Below are 17,953 nucleotides of genomic sequence, written 5' to 3' on the forward strand. Positions count from 1 at the left end.
CCTTTCTCTCAACCAAACTACAGAATTGCGTCAGTTTTGACTAGAGCGAGGATTGGTCGTGTAAGACAACCGTGTAAAAACAGAAGCTGCGATTGGCTGAATGAGACTTGCTCTTTCTGCGTGTCTCTCAGCGTGGACATCAGCAGTGAAGATGAAGATGGCGAACTGGTGTGTGCGCGTGATCAGACAGAGCTCTTCTATCATAGCGTCTCCTTCACTTGTAAGGTAGGCTTTCCGGGCAGAGTTATTGTGTATAGTTGGTGTCCAAGCTTGGGTAAACATTTTGGTTTTATGAAAATTAATAATCTTTCCGTTGCGTAAGCTGTTTAGAAATGAATGATTCTTTCTGATGTCCTAAGGACCCTCACTTATGGCTTCAGATGACAGTATCGTTAGACAGCTTTGTTGTCCTGTCATATGAACATCCAGAAACATTATAACTGTGCATACTTGTTACGTGTGATCATCGATGCTTCTTTCTGTCGTTACAGACAGAAAATGTGTTTCATTGAGTTCAGGATGTTTGTTTCGATCTCCTTAAGCCTTTAAAAATAGTGTTCGTACGTTGGCATTGCAATGACAGACTCATTTTCAGACACTTGCTAGTTCTGAAGACTTACTGAAGTTTAGGCTAATCGTACTGCCTCTGTTTCACCTCTTGATTGGTTTAGACTATCTCTTAACTAGTTGCAGACTGGACTCTTAACTATTTTGTTATGTCAAGTTATCTAGAATCCCATGTCATTCGAAAGGTTATGTCCTACAAAGAATTAAGCAGTTAAGATGATAAACCTATTTTATTTTAGAAGTAAAACATTCATCACCCATTCAGTGTTCACTGCTACCCATAAAGAAGCAGTTATCTTAAATCAACTAACTAGTTTATAGAACTTGTCTTTTTTAAGGCTGCTTTGCTTTCCATACAGTGATCATTCATGACAGACTTGTCTTTGGTGACATGTACAGGACTTAAAACTCCGCTTAAACTCTGATCCTGCAAGCTCACGTTCATCTGCATCCATTTTTGAGTGCAACTCCCACATCTCACATCCAATCAACAACAGATGCATAGAAGCAAGGCCCACTCCCACCTGACATTGTTTTTTCTTTTACATCAAAATATGGAAGAAAAGATCTGTCACTGCTTTCACTTCATTGTGACTTTCAGTTCCAAAAAGGATAAAAGTTTGATTTTCAGAAGCCGCTGAGATCAATGCTAAAGAATAACATTCTGCTGGTAAACCTCTTTTTAAAGAATTATGACTAATTTTTTTGGGTGAACTCTTTTATCATGCCTTATGTAAGAAAAAGGCATAACGTCTCTTATCCAAGACAGGTTGCGTAATCTCAATGTTTATTTTGCCCATAGTGCAAAGGCTGTATTGGTGAATGTTCCCATCTTTTAACATTTCAGGGCGACCCCACGCCTCCTTTGCACAGCAGCCCAACAGAAAAGCTCAGGAACTGGATCCGAAGAAGAGAATGGGGCTCAGAAACCAGAGCCCGGTGCAGCTGAGAAAGCCTTCACAGAAGAAAAGATGCAACTGGAAGAACAGCTGAAAGATGTTACGGTAATGCTTCATTTTCAGAAGGATGCAATCTTCTCTGTAGGGGTGGGAGATATTGACAAAAATGGATATCTCGATATTTTTTTCCAATATCTCGATATCGATATTCAGACGATATTTTTGCCATCCTTCAAAGACATGTGTGCAAACTGGCAAAGAAGGTCCAATTGGTCTTTTGACTTGCTGCATTTGACCTATGTAGGCTATAGAAGAAACAATAAAGGAGCTAACTAAACAGAATCTGAGGAAGCCCCTATCTTTTTCCACTTACAAAAAAAAAAAAAAAAACGGAACTAGGCACCTTTTGCAACAGTGATTATTAAATCAAACAACAATATTGTTGATGATAAATTCAAAGTAAAAAAAAATATTTTCAAAACGCTATAAATCCATCAATTTTTTCCCCAAAACGCTATAAATCCATCCATCCCCCCCCCAAATAAAAATTGATGGTTTGTCTTTTAAAAAAATTCTTTTGTCTTTTATTTTTCGTGTTTGCATTTATGAGGAAAAAACAATATTACATGTCAGTTCTCCATTATGGACGCGAGTGCTCTGAAAGCGGCAAAAAGACTAAAGACTTTCAAACTTTCACCGAGACCTCAAAAAAAGCCAGAACAAAAGCCAAAACAACCAAACAAAAACCAAAACAAAAAGCACAAAGCCTTTCTTTAAGACGAATTTCGTTTTGTATTAATTGTATCTTAATTTTAATAATTTTTTCATTAACCAATTTCCTGGATTAATACATTAAAATTAAATATAAATATAGGCTAGCTATCACAACATAAGGCGCCGTGCTTGAACTGGAGATTATATCATCATGAACCGAACCGTAGCCTACTCGCCTCACAGGCCTAAAAAATGTGAAATATATTTACAGAAAACTGGTTCTAAACAAAACCATCCAAAACAAAACAAAACTATGTAGCCTAATAAATGTGCATTTCTCCGTTGCGTTCACAGCCTACTGCGAAGATCGCGAGTCATTATAGCCTATCGTCAACTTCATCTTTGCAGCCGACACAGAAATTAATAAACAATTAAAATGTCTTATTGCAATATTTTACATATTCATAATCATTACTTTTGGTGGATCTTTGAGGCAGCTTTTTAGGTTTATGGCGTTTTGGAAAAGAGCTCTTCACGTAACGTTTCACCAAGGCACAGCGGCCCTTCAGCACATAAGAAAAAAAGAAGAGAAAAAGCACGGACTTACTAATTACGAAACTTTGATGTGGTTGAACAGGTGAAACAGTCACAAATTCCTCTGCAACTCAAACCTTCTCAGTACGAGTTATGAAGGAAGAGAACAGCATTACAGTTTTCAGCGCGTCCTCCTCTGATTGCTGTGTTCTGACTGAAAAAGTGCGTGCAGGAGCACATGCGCAAACGGTTTGTAAAATGTATTTTTGTAAAATGACATATGATAAAATAAAAATAAATCATATATCATTTTAAAAACGGTTTTGCGCATGTGCTTCTGCGCGCACTATTTCGAATTTACGTATGAGTTTTTGACGACACGGGACGGGACCATGGGCTGGGCCACTCGGAGGGTGCTTCCGCAAATAGTACTGCCCTACTGTACATTATTTAAAATCGCAACATATAATTGTTTAGAAGGTTATTGTGTGCGTTATTTGTTTTCTCTTTAACTTCTTTCAGCTCGTTTCATGTTTGGGGGGTCGGATTGTACAAATTATGAAATATTCGATATCCCAATTTTGCATATCGTCCAGACAACAATTTGGATATTATCGTCTAAACGATATATCGCCCACCTCTACTTCTCTGATAATTGGATATAAAAAATGTGGATGTTTAAAGGGTTAGTTCACCCAAAAATGAGAATTCTGTCATTAATTACTCGCCCTCATGTAATTTCAAACCCATAAGACTAGAATACTTTTTGTGTGCAAAAACCCCACAAAAATAATGACTATTCAACAATTTCTTCTCTTCCGTGTCAGTCTCTGATGCTGTTCACATTGTAAACACAGTGCAGCGCTTCTGGGTTCTACACCAGAACACTGGCTCAGTATTGGCTAGCTCCTGCGGCAGCATCACACGAATGTGTCGTAGTGCTCATGTGACCAGCGTCGGCCAATAATGAGCCTGCGATCTGCCGTAGAACCCGGAAGTGCTGCGCTGTGTTTACTACGCGTATGAGACTGACACTGACGAGAAGAAATTGTTGAATAAAGTCTTTGTTTTTTTTGTGCACACAAAGTATTCTCGTCACTTCATAACATTAAGGTTGAACCCCTGTAGTCACATGGACTATTTTAACGATGTCTTTACAACCTTGCTTGGCCTTGAAAGTTGCAATGACGCTGCTGCCTATGGCTGGTTCAAAAACACCTCGGATTTCATCAAAAATATCTTAATTTGTTTTCCGAAGATGAACAAAGATCTTAAGGGTTTGGAACGACATGAGGGTGAGTAATTAATGACAGAAATGTCATGTTTTGGGTGAAAAAAAAGCAACAAATATACAATGCTAGGTTTCTTTTCATTTATTCTGAACAGACAGTAATTCAAATTACAGTTTGTTCCACCTAGCGGCATTTAGTCCCTTATTTGGTACAGTACAGCCTCCTTTAGTGTATGCACTCTTGCATAGGTCATATTTTTTTGTAGGGCTAATAAAAAACATAAGGTATTTGGTCACAATCAGCTACAAAACTGAAAAGTATCTCTTGTTTTATAAAAGTACAAAATAAATAGAATAATGAGAAATAAAACTTGTGCAGAGATTAGTTTTCTTTGCACGTGGGAGTTCATTTACATGCGGTGGCAAAGGCGGATGCACAAAGTTCAATATTACGCTTTTCCAAGGAGAAATCATAGAAAGATGAGCGAGAAGGAGAAAAAGCACCGTCTGAGTCATCTGAGTCTACTTCACCTTTCCACAAGGAAACAGCGAGTGAAGCAGCACCTGAGGCTTCCCGTTTCCAGGACACAAATATTTCATCACTGGACTGAAGTAATGAGACTTCCAAAGAAAAAATTGTCTCATTATAACAGCGGAAACAGTTATGTACAGATTGGAGTGTGGATCATCTGCGACTGACTGTACTCGTCGTCTGACAGTATGTTGTCGTGAGCCGTCATTATTGGCTCAATATTTCTCTTTTGGACCATACGTTAATGATAGTGGAAAAAATGAGAAGAAAAAATGTTTCCTGTTAAAGAAGTTTTGTTTTGTTTTAAAGTCGGTGTTTGAAGCTGCTTTTGATTTTCAGCGATGACTATTGACCATCGATTATTATTGTGCTGTGTCTGGACCTAAAGACTTATTGTATAATAAAAAAAATAAAATAAAAAAAAATAAAAATAAAAATATGTATAATATATATATTAGTAATAATAATATTATTATTTATAATAATAATTTGAAATTGTATTGTTATTAGCGTCATTAAAATGTTTTGTTAATGTCATGTGCTATGGAAACAAAACAAAATGCTGACGAACAGATGCCGTTTTTTGCCTAGGCTCAAATGAATGATGCTTCTCTTTAATAACCAGCATTCTTGACAACTTGTGAATAATAACCTTGCAATTACATTTTGTTGTGGGATGTATTTTTGTAGTCTGTTTTATATTATTATAATAATTTGATAATAATTCTAGTAGGGCTGGACCCGAATAGTCGAATATTCGTTCGGTGGGTTGGTATTCGATTTGATTCGGCTCCCATGTTAACAGGTTGGAGTTTGCACACTGCCTGCGTGAGACACGAAAACGCGTACATGCTAGAAATAGAACCGACGCCTAAAAGTGTTCCAGCAACGGGAGTGTTCTCTGGCTAGAGCGCAGAACAGCCGAGTGTGTGTGGACAGAAGTGCATGCCTGAGCTTGTGTTTTGGGTTAAGTTGCGATGCTTTGACATTGTGGAAACTGGAATAATAGAAACAAAATGTAGCTATTAGCCTTTTTACCCATTATTATCAATCTAAATTAATCTCGTTTTCTTTATTTAAATTTCGTTTTCTTTATTTAAATTTCGTTTTCTTTATTTAAATTTCGTTTTTCTTTATTTAAATTACGTTTTTTCTTTATTTAATTTTCGTTTTTATTTATTTAAATCTACCCTTTACTGTTTCAGTAATTTGTTAGTCAGAAAAATATTAGACTACCTTAAAAGTATTGCTTAAGTTACGACGACCTTCAAATTGTCTTCTTTTTCAAGAGAAGCCATGACCAAAATGAACGTTAGTGATTACTTTGTAGCCACCATTTCAATCCTGCGTGTAATGCAGCTCACTGTCACCGAATGTGTCATTGATTGATGTAAAACTCCGGAACAGTTTTCTTGCGTGCGTCCGTTTTTAACGCGTCTTGACTCTTACAGTCTGACATTAATGACAACTGAGATCTTATACTGTGACATGGCTTACAGCGAGGATCATGTTCGTACAGTCTGACAAGGAACAATCGTAAAAGATTAAATAAATCACACAGTGTGAACCCGGCTTAAATGTGTCTTTGAGTGTCGGCCTCAGCTTTGACCTTTTTTACTTTGAAGCATTCGGATAAATCAATACCGTGAATCCAGCACGTTGTAAACAGTATTATTTCTGTGCAACATAAATCTTCTGAGAGTCAGAAGTGTTTTTGAGGAGAGCAGTTTAAATATTGTGTGTAATTTGATTAGAGAACTCAGCATGCTGTTTATAGTTTGTCTGATCATTTTAAATCGCATTTTGCTGCTGTGTGTGTGCGTTTTATATCACTAGTGCAGTGTCCGTTAGGAGCATATAAGCCCTGCCCGCGTGAGGTGCGTCGCTTCCCGCTCGCGCTGTTCTGTAGTTTACTAAAAGTTTATTAATTCTGAACGTGTCGCGTCTCCCGTGTCCATCTATATTTTTACCAAATGCGACACTACACTCCCTGTGAAGTCGATTGGATGAACGGCTCTCGAAATAATCAAAATGCAAACGGACAGACAGACACTGAGAATACTGCCTTTATTAAAGAGAAGAATATGTTCAGCCCCCTCTCTCTGAAGCGCCGAATATTCGATGTTCATTACTACCGAAGCTTCGAAGCTCAAAAAATGGTATTCGGACCAGCCCTAAATTCTAGCCTGATTTTATAAAAATAATAATAACGATAATTTAATACGTCAATGTGAAAACAAGCCAATTAGCATCTTGATATCTCTAAAGGCATCACCCATCTGCAATATCACTGACTATCATGAGACACGATATCATTGTCTACTGGCACAACCCTAGTATAGAAGTTCACTCAAAAATTCACTTAAACAGAGATTAAAATGTACCAACAGTAAATGTTTTTCTTGCGGTTCACCAAATCATGTAATTTCCTCCTGCACAGCCTGACAGTTCAAGGACACCCCAAGGACTATCCACTTGTTCTATATTTGTTTATAAAACTAGTTTTGTAGGAACTGGAGCTGGTCATGTTTCAGATTAGTGATATTCAGAGGATTTACTTGCCTGTAAATCAGCTGTAAAGTGTCCCAGACCTAAGCCGGGTGCACACTGTGCGATTTTGGCCACATTTTGCAAATCCTAAAAGATTCCCCTGATCCTTGGCTACATTCTGAAGTATTTGATCATTAGTTTGACACGTTCAGTGACAGCCGATTAATGACCGTTGCGGTCAAATTTTACCTCCGACAAAATTCTGTCCGTGTCAGAAGATTTGACTCGCAGTCCTGCAGTGTGACTTCTGCTACGACGACCTTCAAATTGTCTTCGTTTTTCAAGAGAAGCCATGACCAAAATGACCGTTAGTGATTTCTTTGTAGCCACCATTTCAATCCTGCGTGTAATGCAGCTCACTGTCACCGAATGTGTCATTGATTGATGTAAAACTCCGGAACAGTTTTCTTGCGTGCGTCCGTTTTTAACGCGTCTTGACTCTTACAGTCTGACATTAATGACAACTGAGATCTTATACTGTGACATGGCTTACAGCGAGGATCATGTTCGTACAGTCTGACAAGGAACAATCGTAAAAGATTAAATAAATCACACAGTGTGAACCCGGCTTAAATGTGTCTTTGAGTGTCGGCCTCAGCTTTGACCTTTTTTACTTTGAAGCATTCGGATAAATCAATACCGTGAATCCAGCACGTTGTAAACAGTATTATTTCTGTGCAACATAAATCTTCTGAGAGTCAGAAGTGTTTTTGAGGGGAGCAGTTTAAATATTGTGTGTAATTTGATTAGAGAACTCAGCATGCTGTTTGTAGTTTGTCTGATCATTTTAAATCGCCTTTTGCTGCAGGATAAATACAAGCGGGCACTAGCAGACACTGAGAACCTTAGGCAAAGAAGTCAAAAGATGATTGATGATGCTAAGCTATATGGTAAGCTATTATATTAGTTTATAAGCTGTTTTATTAACCGACATTTCTGCATCTAGTTAATTTTGTTTAATGTGTTCACTCGTTTGTTTGTTTTTTCTCAGGAATTCAGGGCTTCTGTAAAGATCTCTTGGAGGTGGCTGACATCTTGGAGAAGGCAACAGAAAGCGTACCGAAAACAGAAGTGTCTGCTGCAAATCCTCACTTGAAAAATCTTTACGATGGCCTTGTAATGACTGAGGTGCAGATCCAAAAGGTCTTCAAAAAACACGGCCTTGTTAAGCTTAATCCTGATAGTCAGAAATTTGATCCTTATGAACACGAGGCTGTCTTTCACGCACCTGTGGAGGGCAAGGAGCCGGGTACCGTAGCCGTAGTTACTAAAGTAGGCTATAAGCTGCATGGCCGCACCCTCCGGCCAGCTCTGGTGGGTGTAGTCAAGGCCCCCTAACTACTCGTACACTCTACGGTGGGTCATTGCCTGGTCTTAGGCTCCACAGCTTTTTTGTTAAAGGTGCCTCTGAGAGGCGAAGTCCAATATGTTGACAACTGAAGGACAATGCCAGACTAATCTGTATGTATTAATAATGATCAACATAAATATTACAAGAGTATATTATAAGAGTTGAGTGCGTATGCAGTAGAAGATTTACTGAATATTGGATTGGATGCAACATTATTCCTTTGAGAATCACCACCACCATTCCATCTTTTAAAGAAACACTGCAGCACATTATACTGATGGACATCTTTGGTCAATATACGTATTTGCTCTTACACTAAATACTTTACTGAAGAAATGTTACCAATTTGGCCCCTACATGTATGATGTGTTGACAGCAGTTGTTAAATTCCACTTGTTTTGTTTCCGTTTTTTGTTCAAAAATAAAATATGTATAATTTTATAATAACTTAATTAACAGCAGTTGTACTTCCTACTATTTCACTATTATTTTCATAGTGTGCAGACCTGATGAAATATCACATCAGTCAACAGAAATTATAATAAGAACTGATGAGTTTCTGTGAAGTTTTGGGGAGAGGAAGGGGCGAGCATTCTGAGAGAGATGTGTCCTACAAAGTCATTAGAAATGGTGGTGGCCATATGGGTAGAATGATGAAAAGCGAACATACAAATATGAGATTGTCAGATTTAAAGGTTTACATCTGGAATAAACTTTTCCATCCATGTGAACAAGCAGACAATAAATCGCATACCGTTTTCAAAGTAGATCTCTGTCATTATTACATCTTCCATAAGTTTGTAGTTAATTTTTGTCGAAATTGTCAGGACAAGAGTTCAACTAAGGATACAATGGTAAATTTAATACTTAATTTTGGTTATTACTGTTGAATAAAAGAATATAGTGTAATACGTGGGCATATTCTTTTAAATGGCATTTCATACTAATAAAACCCATTAATATTTTAAAATGCCTAAATTGTTGTTTTCTTACAGATCTTATTTAGATTACGCCTTCTGATATTTCAGTCTTGACATCTTGAAATGTAAGCAAGGGCATTTTTTTTTTTTCCATTTTAGAACAGACAATAGTATATTTCAACACTTTAATACAAAGTAGGAAAGAACATGACATATGCAATAAAATACTTTCCACATACTCAATATTTTGACAAATATCCTTCAAAAATGGACTATTTGACCAGAGAACATGTCACAACCAAGCAGAAAAAAAGTCTCCTCATCATTTTTAAATGTCACATTGTCTTTAAAAAAAATCTAAAAACATACTTAAGATAGTGTCTTTCTGTGAAGATGTCATTTTCAGAATCATATCCCCTCTCACATTTTCAGTTACTTTAAAAAAATAATTATACTCTTTGAAATAGCATATTGAATGAATATTACAGTGAAAATATTAAGCTTTAAATGAACCGGTCACTTATTTTTTTCTCAACAATTGAATGTTGGTGAGCATGACTAGACTTGAAGAATGGCTTGGGAACCAAAAGATGACCAAATATCCTATTTCTTATAACCATGAAGTCACAGTGTCCTCAGACCTACATTCATCAATTATATTTACCAAATGGTTAGACAGACAATTTACATCTCACATATGCCATTGGTGAGTTTCTCTCCCAGTGCAACTGCACATCTACTTTTAATGGCTTTACTCATAAGACGACACAAATATTGTGTGGGGCAATTATGTCTAGCATAGAAATATGGGGGGAAAAAACAGGATCAAACCGACACCTAAATAACCTTTTGTACATTTTTGATGTGGTACAATTTAAGATTAAAATATAATATTAATTTAAAGGGAATGGGATAAAAACCATCCACCAGGGCAAATATGCTTCAAGGCACACTACATGAGCATACTGAAACATGACTGACTTTATATGTACCAATGTCTGGGGCAAAAAATGACAAACCAACGTATGTGGATGACCACCTTGGCCTTTACAACACATTTACACTAAACAGTTATTTCCAATATCGTATACATAAAAAAAAAAAACAATAGCTAAAAGTTATACTGTATCTATTCTATTTGACTCTTAATATATTAATCATTTCAAAACTATGTAAAAATTTGAAACCTTTGCATTTGCCTCTTTGAACAGTGCTTTTCTTAGTTTTCTACAGCTTTGGGGTAGACACGAGCAGGCAATAATAACATTAAAAATCATGGAAAAATATGTTCGTCTCAGTTGTAATCTAAGATTTGGTATCGCTTGACGATTTTGTCAAGGCATTTGAAAATTAAAGAAAAAAACCTTTAGTATGTAGTTGAAACACTAACACAGTCTCAGCTTACAAATTTTGTTGTACACTTTGAGATGAGAACCCTTGATGCTGTATTTAGCTTTATCCATCAAACAAACAGGAATAATACCCTCTTGAAACAGGAGCATTATGGTAAATATTCTCACTCAGAGCTTGTTGCTTTACTCATCAAGCTAATACTTTATATAACCTGGTTGTGTGCCTTTTAACCCGAGCTTCTGAAGCATGCTCAATAAACAGCTATAGTAACAACCTCACAAAGGTCAACTCCAAAAAAAAAAAAAAAAAAAAAAAAAAAAAAAAAATCATAATCAAACATGAACATCGGCTGTTTTTAAGATAGCATCGAGCATGCTTCATGTGTCTCACATTCCCACCATTGACAACAGAATATATCCAACTGAAACAGGCAAATTCAGGTTAGCATAAGACTTGGCAAGCTGTGGTCAAGCAATGATCTGTCTTAAATTCCTTCTTATGACAAAACAAGAAACTCAGAACCAAATATCTGCTTTGTACAACGTTAAGCATTCTGCTGAAACTCTATTGGCAGGGAACATTCGAGTGCCACTCAAAATCACATTCAAAACTGAGCCATTTTAACAAGGGGCAATGGGTTTTGTGTTATATTCTGATGTATTACACAGGAGGACAACATACTGGAATGTTCCCTATGATGGATACTGATTATGTACCTTCTATAACAGGAATGTCCCTATGTTTATGATGGAGGAGATCTGAGATCAAAGACAGACATGTTAGACTGACTGAAGGTCCACATCCAGTAGTGTGGCACCTACAGTCCTTTTGTTCTCACAGGCTTTTCTGAGATCCATTATAAAACAGTAGAAAAATATATTTACAGTCATTATTCATACAGCCGAATCTTTGGACAGTGTCGTTAAGAGGTTTCTCGGGATATCCAGCCGCTCTCCGACAAAAAATTCAGAATCCGTTTTTTCAGCACCTTGTCCAGGTAGCTGGGTAGGCGGCTTTTCGAGGGAATGCCCTGCCGTTTCTGTAAGTGATCTTTGATGATGATAGTCTTGACAGTCAGATAGCGCGTAGGGCTAAGGTTCATAGAGTTGCACAGTACCTTCTCCCGATCCGACAGCAGCTCAAAGCCGGACAGGTTCTCGATAGCTGAGAACTCACTGTCCTTTCCCTCCTCTTTAATGGCACTGACTCCTCCACCGCCGCCAAGCCCACCTCCTGCTCCAACCCCTCCTCCAAGCCCGGCCGCTCCTCCACCACCACTGCCGCCTCTCTTTGAGCCAGCAACACTTTTGTTCTCTTTCCGTTTTTCCCGTTTGTGGCGTGCTGCCTCATACTCGGCCGACTCGTCGAGTCTCGTGATGCCATTTCGCCGATAACGCTGAAGCTCCCGAACCTTCGCCCGCAGCATGCGCTCTTTATGCATGTTATCGAAGAATTCTTCAAACTCACGCTGTGGCATGAACTGGCAAAGACCACGTAGTTTGGTCCGTTGCTCCTTCTCTTCCTTGGTGATTTTGCGTTTCGGGGTTGCTGCTGCAGAGGAGCCCAGCGGCCCTGTTGGAATGATGGTAGTAACGCCCCCCAATCCAAGAGCACCACCTGCACCTCCAACCCCTCCTGTTCCACCTGGTCGTTCTCGCTCTTTATCTTTTTTGTCCCGTCCCAGAAAGGCTGGCACTAAATTGTAGTCACGAGCAATGTTTTTGCGGCGCTGGCGCTCACGCAGCTTCCGCACGTACATGTCCACGTGGGCTCGCTTCATCTCAATTTCAATATCTTCATCGTCGTAGTTTACAGACAACCCACTGATGAGTTTCTCTGCCTCCTGGTCATATTCAATCTCGTAGTCGTCCCGAAGCGGCATGTATCCAAGCTGCTGCTGCTCCGCCACAGATATGTCTAGTAGGGGCAACGGGGTAGTCAAACTAGGAGACAGCGGACCTCCACTCGGGCAAGTGTGGTCTGTCACGCGGTTGGGGATGCTGTCAGGGATGCAGGCTTTGCCCAGATTCCCATGGATATACATGCTCACATAATGGTCCATGACCTCCTGAGGGGTGCGCGATGCACCAACATGGGCTGCCATATCCTCCTAACACAGAAATAATCAAAGTTAAAGGGTTAGTTCATCTAAAAAGGAAAAATCGTCATCATTTACTCACCCTCATGTAGTTTCAAATCCATAAGACTTTCGTTCATCTTCAAAACATAGGCTAAGTAAAGATGAGGTGACTTTGTATCTTCAGAAGACTTAGATTAAAGAGGGCGAATCATGTGTAATACGTTTGCAACATTTTTAATAAATTTTGATGACATGGACTTTCCTTTCATTGAAGGAGCAAAAATCTCACAGGTTTCATTTAAAATATCTTCATCTGTGTTTTGAAGATGAACAAAAGTTTTATGCGCTTAGAACAACATAGGAGCAAGTAAATGATTACATTATTACTTTTTTTAAGTATAATTTGAGCCAGGTCATAATAATGTGAAAGTTACAAACACAAACATAAATAGTTCTTATAAATTATTAAATAAATATTACTATTGAGTTAATGCAAATATTACTGAATCAACAAAATTGCTTTCGGTACAAGTGCACACACAGTACAGTTTGTTCTCTCCATGTATATATTAAGTTATAAATTCATATCTTATGAATGACAAAAACTGTAATGCACCACAGACCTAGGGAATCTGCTAGGTTCTTTAAAAAAATACTTTCTCTAAGTTTCTTCATTGAGCAATGCATCATTTGTTTGCATTGCAATGCATCAGACTACTTGTGTGGAGGTGCACACTTGGCAATACATGGACGTTTATTTAAAACCCCTCAATATGGACTCAATAGAGAATCGTACCCAGTTACCAAATCCATATTGCTCGATGGCATCGAGCAGCGACTGTTCTTCCCTGCTAGTCCATCCTCCCTCTGCTTCGGGACCCCAGAGCGAAAAGCGCCCGCCGTCAACTTGCTGATAGGCATGCCATCGTCTATGGTTGCCGATTTCGGCACCCGCGGAGAAGCACTCCGGGCAAAGTTCAATATCTTGACATTCGGCACAGCGAATCCGCAAATTCGTAACATCTGCCAGGCAGTTCACACAGTACTTCTTCCCTAGGTCGGCCATATTGCTTACTACCGCTTGTTGTTGGAAGCAGCAGTGGCGCGGGGGGGGACATGCGCAGTGGAGTATCACTGGTCACGCCGCTGCGTCTCATTAATATTAACAGTAACACAGCAAATGCTTGTGATTGGCTTTCGCTCTGGGTGTCCATGGCAACACACACGCACTTCCATACAGACACAAAATAGTTGAGGCAAGCGCTGTTTCGTGAGATAAACGTTGGTTATTTTAGATAAATTACAGGTAATTATTTTTTAGGTGAATAAAAAAATATTACTTTAAAAAAATCGTGTGTAAATTCAGCTAAATAAAATGGAAGAGGGGTCATTAGATCATGAAGAAAGCCTTGTTTTCGAAAATAACACGCCGGTGGAAAACACTGAAACGTTTGAGGATAGAACAGAGGCAACAAGTGCACAAGAAATTGAAGACACTGAACCTCCTAATATTTCAGAAGCTGTTGAGGATGATGTGGTCGAGCTGGGTTCACACCTCTCATTGGGCGTCCTCACAGAAGACACGTCCAGTGCTGAGACAAGTGGACTACAGCAGGAAGAAACCGAGTCTAGGCAACATATGATAACAGAAGAAAAGGATGAAACAGAACTCCTTATAAATGGGAACTCGGAGGACACTGATGGTCCTGAAATAGAACATTTCATTGATGATCTTTTATCACGTGAGGACACTGAGGAGGAGGAGGAGGAGGAAGAGAGACTTCCAACCCCTGACCCAAAAAATGAGAGGACCAGCCCTTATAATGAATCACTGGCTCCTGCAGAAGAGGAAGAGTTTGGCCTATGCATCAACAATAAGGAACATATGGATCTGCTACATGAACTACAGGCTAGGAATGAAGAGCTTAGACAGCTAAATGTTCAGCTGCAGACCAAAATTGCAGAATACCTCAACAAGAAGACAAGTGCCAAACTGGAAGGAGATATCTCAGAACAGGAGCAGTACCAAAAGTACGTGGAGCTCATGGAGGACCTGAGAGTGCAGCACCACCGTTGCTCAGAGCTCCACCAACAGCAGATTGAGGAGCTCCGCCAGCAGAGCTTAGAGAAACTGAACCAGGTGAAGCAGGAGTTGAGATCATTTGCTGCACTGAAATATGAGGCTGCCATGACAGCGCTGACTGGTAAGGTGGACAAACAGGCAGCCCTGGCAAAGGTGGAGCAGCTGCAGGCTGACGGGCTGAAGCAGGAAGACAAGCTGGCATGTGTGCGTCTCAACAGTGTCAAGCTCAAGAACAAAATATGGCAATTTGAGATGGCAATAAGATCCAAACGGGAGCTGGCTGATGGCTTGCTGATGATGGACTTTGAGCATCTCAAAGCAGAGAACAATACATTTAAAGACAAAATGAATGACCGTAACGAGGAGCTATGTATTCTAAAAATGAAGGTTGCCTGCTCTGTGCAGGTAAATCACTTTGTTTAATTCCTGAAAACATCACCTAAACATCTTTCTTTCTTTATGTCAACTCATATTGAGGAGTGAAATTAGTTTTTGTGGTCATCAGGATGTTAAAAAAATGAATATATTTAATGAATTATATATCAATAAATAAAATATTATTTCAAATATAGCTAAGCAGCTAAATGCACAACTGTACACATAATACTGCATGTCTTTTGAAATGTTGTTGTGTATAGAAAGCTATTCTTAGTATTTATTTTAGCGAACTGTGTTGTTTTAGAAGTTTTTAATGTAATTTCTACACATTTTTTTTTTTGTCCCACAACCTCAGGGCATTTCTCATGTGAAAGAGAAGCTGCATTTCATTCAGATGGAGAATAAGGCCAAACACACTCAACTCGCCAAGAAAGACACGTTGGTGGCTCTTAAACGTGAAGTACTGACACGTACCCGACAGGTTCGTGACGGCCTACGCGCAGACAATCTAAAGCTGCAGCAGCGCTGTGGCCTGCTGGGAAACACCACACTACTGCGGGACTTTGAGGAGAAGGTAGACACCTCTGAATGCCTGCAGCAGAGACTGGAGATGTTAAAAAGACGTCACGCTGAGCTCACACTGAAGTGTGCCGGAGTGAAGCAGAAGATTGAGCAAAGCAAACCAGAGTCCCAGTGACATCACATGTGCACTTCGATCCCCTAAATTGTAAATGTAATGTGTAACTTGACAAAGTAACATAAACAAAAGTGAAAATGTCTGGTGAGAAATACTAAGAAATAATCAAATTTGTCATCTTAGCATTCAAAGTTTAAGTCTAAGTTGTTTTCTTATTGTGATTGTTACAGTGCCAGCAGATGGCGATATTTACCTTGCCAGCTAATTGTCTATGTGTTCTGATATCACTACCTGATATTTTGGCATCTGTTGATATTTAAGCCTATTTAAACGATACAAGTGCTTATAAAGGTTTGTGGTCAACAAACAATGGATGCCAGTTTTGGTTTATGCACATGACTAACTACTGACTAATTTAAAGGATGCTGTTGAATTCTTGATTCTTCGGTGCAAAGCAAAAGTAATTTAAATGGCCTTTCTGATCTAATTTACCATATCAATAATTCACAAAGGCAGCATTATTTGACAAAAGTACAAAGACAGTAAGAACATGGACATGGTCAGAGAAGATTTTACTTCAATGTGTATAACTTGCAACCTGCATTAGTGCATGCTCTAATAACTGAACGCATCAATTTAGGGATAACATGTCTGTATTTAAATGCTCATATCCAGATATATGATATAGATGAATAAAAACAACATCACCAAAAGGTAATATAGTCTGACTGGCCACTGTGGCCAATTATTACTTGGACACAGATATATTAAACATCCTACTGCCTTGAACTCCTTCAACATCCACATTAGGCTAAAACTAACAGACAATGCACAATACTTTATTCAAGGTTTTTCATGGCTCAAAATGAGGTGGAGAAGAAACCACTTTTTACAAGCAAATATTTTAGTTATTTAACAATAAGTTAATTAGATTGTTGAAAAGGACAAACCACACAGCAAATCAGTGAACAAAGCTTCTTAAAACAAGTAAACAAACAAAAAAAAAAAAAAAAAAACAATAGGCCTACCAAAAGAAAACAAATACACTCTCCCCTTCTGTTAAGCTTCAATATCACAGTTCAAGTAGTCACATGTGGATATACACTAGCAAATAATTTTGTAATACCAAAGAAAGAAAAACAAAGAAAAGAAAAAAGATTACACAGACAGTCAAAATGACATAATATGTAACATCACAACTAATACTAATATAAGATCGTTCAAGCTGCTTTAAATGGACCCAGCTACCAGCAAGTTAGTTTGATATAATAGCCCATAGAGCACGCATGTCCAGTGCTTCAACACATTTCATACCGAGCAGGGCTCGTTAAAGAGCTCGGTAGATACAGCGGTTCGAAACCGCAACGTCCGCTGCAGTCAGTCGTGCGAACAGGACAATGAAACAGTGACACAAACAGATATAAAAAACCAGCAGCTAGCGCTCTTGGGCCGTACCTCGTAAGGGAACTTCTTAAGCTATAGTGAACTTTATGCTACCTGCGCTCGCCACTTCACGCGCACACACATTCCAGGGAGGGCAACGCAAATCGAAATGGGTAGCCGTTTACTACACACAGCTCAGAGTAGAATGACGATGCTCCACGTAGACAGGCTTTTTATCACGCCACTAGAACCTGACGCACCTCCATGATTGCGCCGCACAGGTGCACTAAATATCAAGCTGCGGTTCAACGCCAGTGGGCGTGTCTTGCCATTTGAAATATACGCAGCCATTAAAAGTTACCTACTGCTACTTCCAAAGAGCCAAAACGAACATTACAGATTCTCAACCTGTCACATGCAGATCAGCTCTAACGTCACCTGAATCCGCTGTTAAAAATAAATCATCCACCCGCCAACTGCTCAAATTTATGACATTCTCTGATTTAGATATCTGCATCTGTGGCCAGTTGCATAAACTGTTAAGACTAGTCTTACAAGTTAGTCATCCAATTTTATTCTTTAAGACTGTCAATAACTTTTTAAAGTCAGTAACATAAAAACGTAGATTGGTCTAATGACACCGAACAGTAAGACCGATTACCCCTAACTAACTTAGTTGATCTTCGGCGGAGGCAACCGTCCTCCGCTGCGCGTCGGACAGTTCACGCCTCGCCGTCGTCC

The 17,953-nt window shown here is 39.0% G+C and overlaps 3 protein-coding genes across 3 annotated transcripts; 2 read left to right on the top strand and 1 right to left on the bottom strand.

Moving 5' to 3' along the window:
- Positions 1 to 128: 128 nt before the first annotated feature.
- On the top strand, positions 129 to 9,352 carry grpel1 (GrpE-like 1, mitochondrial). The gene is made up of 4 exons (XM_081357565.1): positions 129 to 225; positions 1,415 to 1,571; positions 7,836 to 7,917; positions 8,019 to 9,352. Exons 1-4 carry the CDS (start codon positions 152 to 154, stop codon positions 8,363 to 8,365), a joined length of 660 nt encoding a protein of 219 aa, XP_081213691.1. The 5' UTR covers positions 129 to 151; the 3' UTR covers positions 8,366 to 9,352.
- A 1,765-nt stretch (positions 9,353 to 11,117) lies between these two features.
- tada2b (transcriptional adaptor 2B) lies at positions 11,118 to 13,818 on the bottom strand. The gene is made up of 2 exons (XM_081357579.1): positions 13,528 to 13,818; positions 11,118 to 12,761 (listed from the first exon to the last, which is right to left on the bottom strand). Exons 1-2 carry the CDS (start codon positions 13,795 to 13,797, stop codon positions 11,574 to 11,576), a joined length of 1,458 nt encoding a protein of 485 aa, XP_081213705.1. The 5' UTR covers positions 13,798 to 13,818; the 3' UTR covers positions 11,118 to 11,573.
- Positions 13,819 to 13,959: 141 nt separating this feature from the next.
- On the top strand, positions 13,960 to 16,545 carry cfap184 (cilia and flagella associated protein 184). Its single transcript, XM_081357594.1, has 2 exons — positions 13,960 to 15,219; positions 15,548 to 16,545. The coding sequence occupies exons 1-2, from the start codon at positions 14,107 to 14,109 to the stop codon at positions 15,887 to 15,889; spliced, it is 1,455 nt and encodes a 484-aa protein (XP_081213720.1). The 5' UTR covers positions 13,960 to 14,106; the 3' UTR covers positions 15,890 to 16,545.
- Positions 16,546 to 17,953: the final 1,408 nt, after the last annotated feature.

This window comes from Scardinius erythrophthalmus, assembly GCF_964197995.2.
Source record: "Scardinius erythrophthalmus genome assembly, chromosome: 2".
Taxonomy (NCBI): domain Eukaryota; kingdom Metazoa; phylum Chordata; class Actinopteri; order Cypriniformes; family Leuciscidae; genus Scardinius; species Scardinius erythrophthalmus.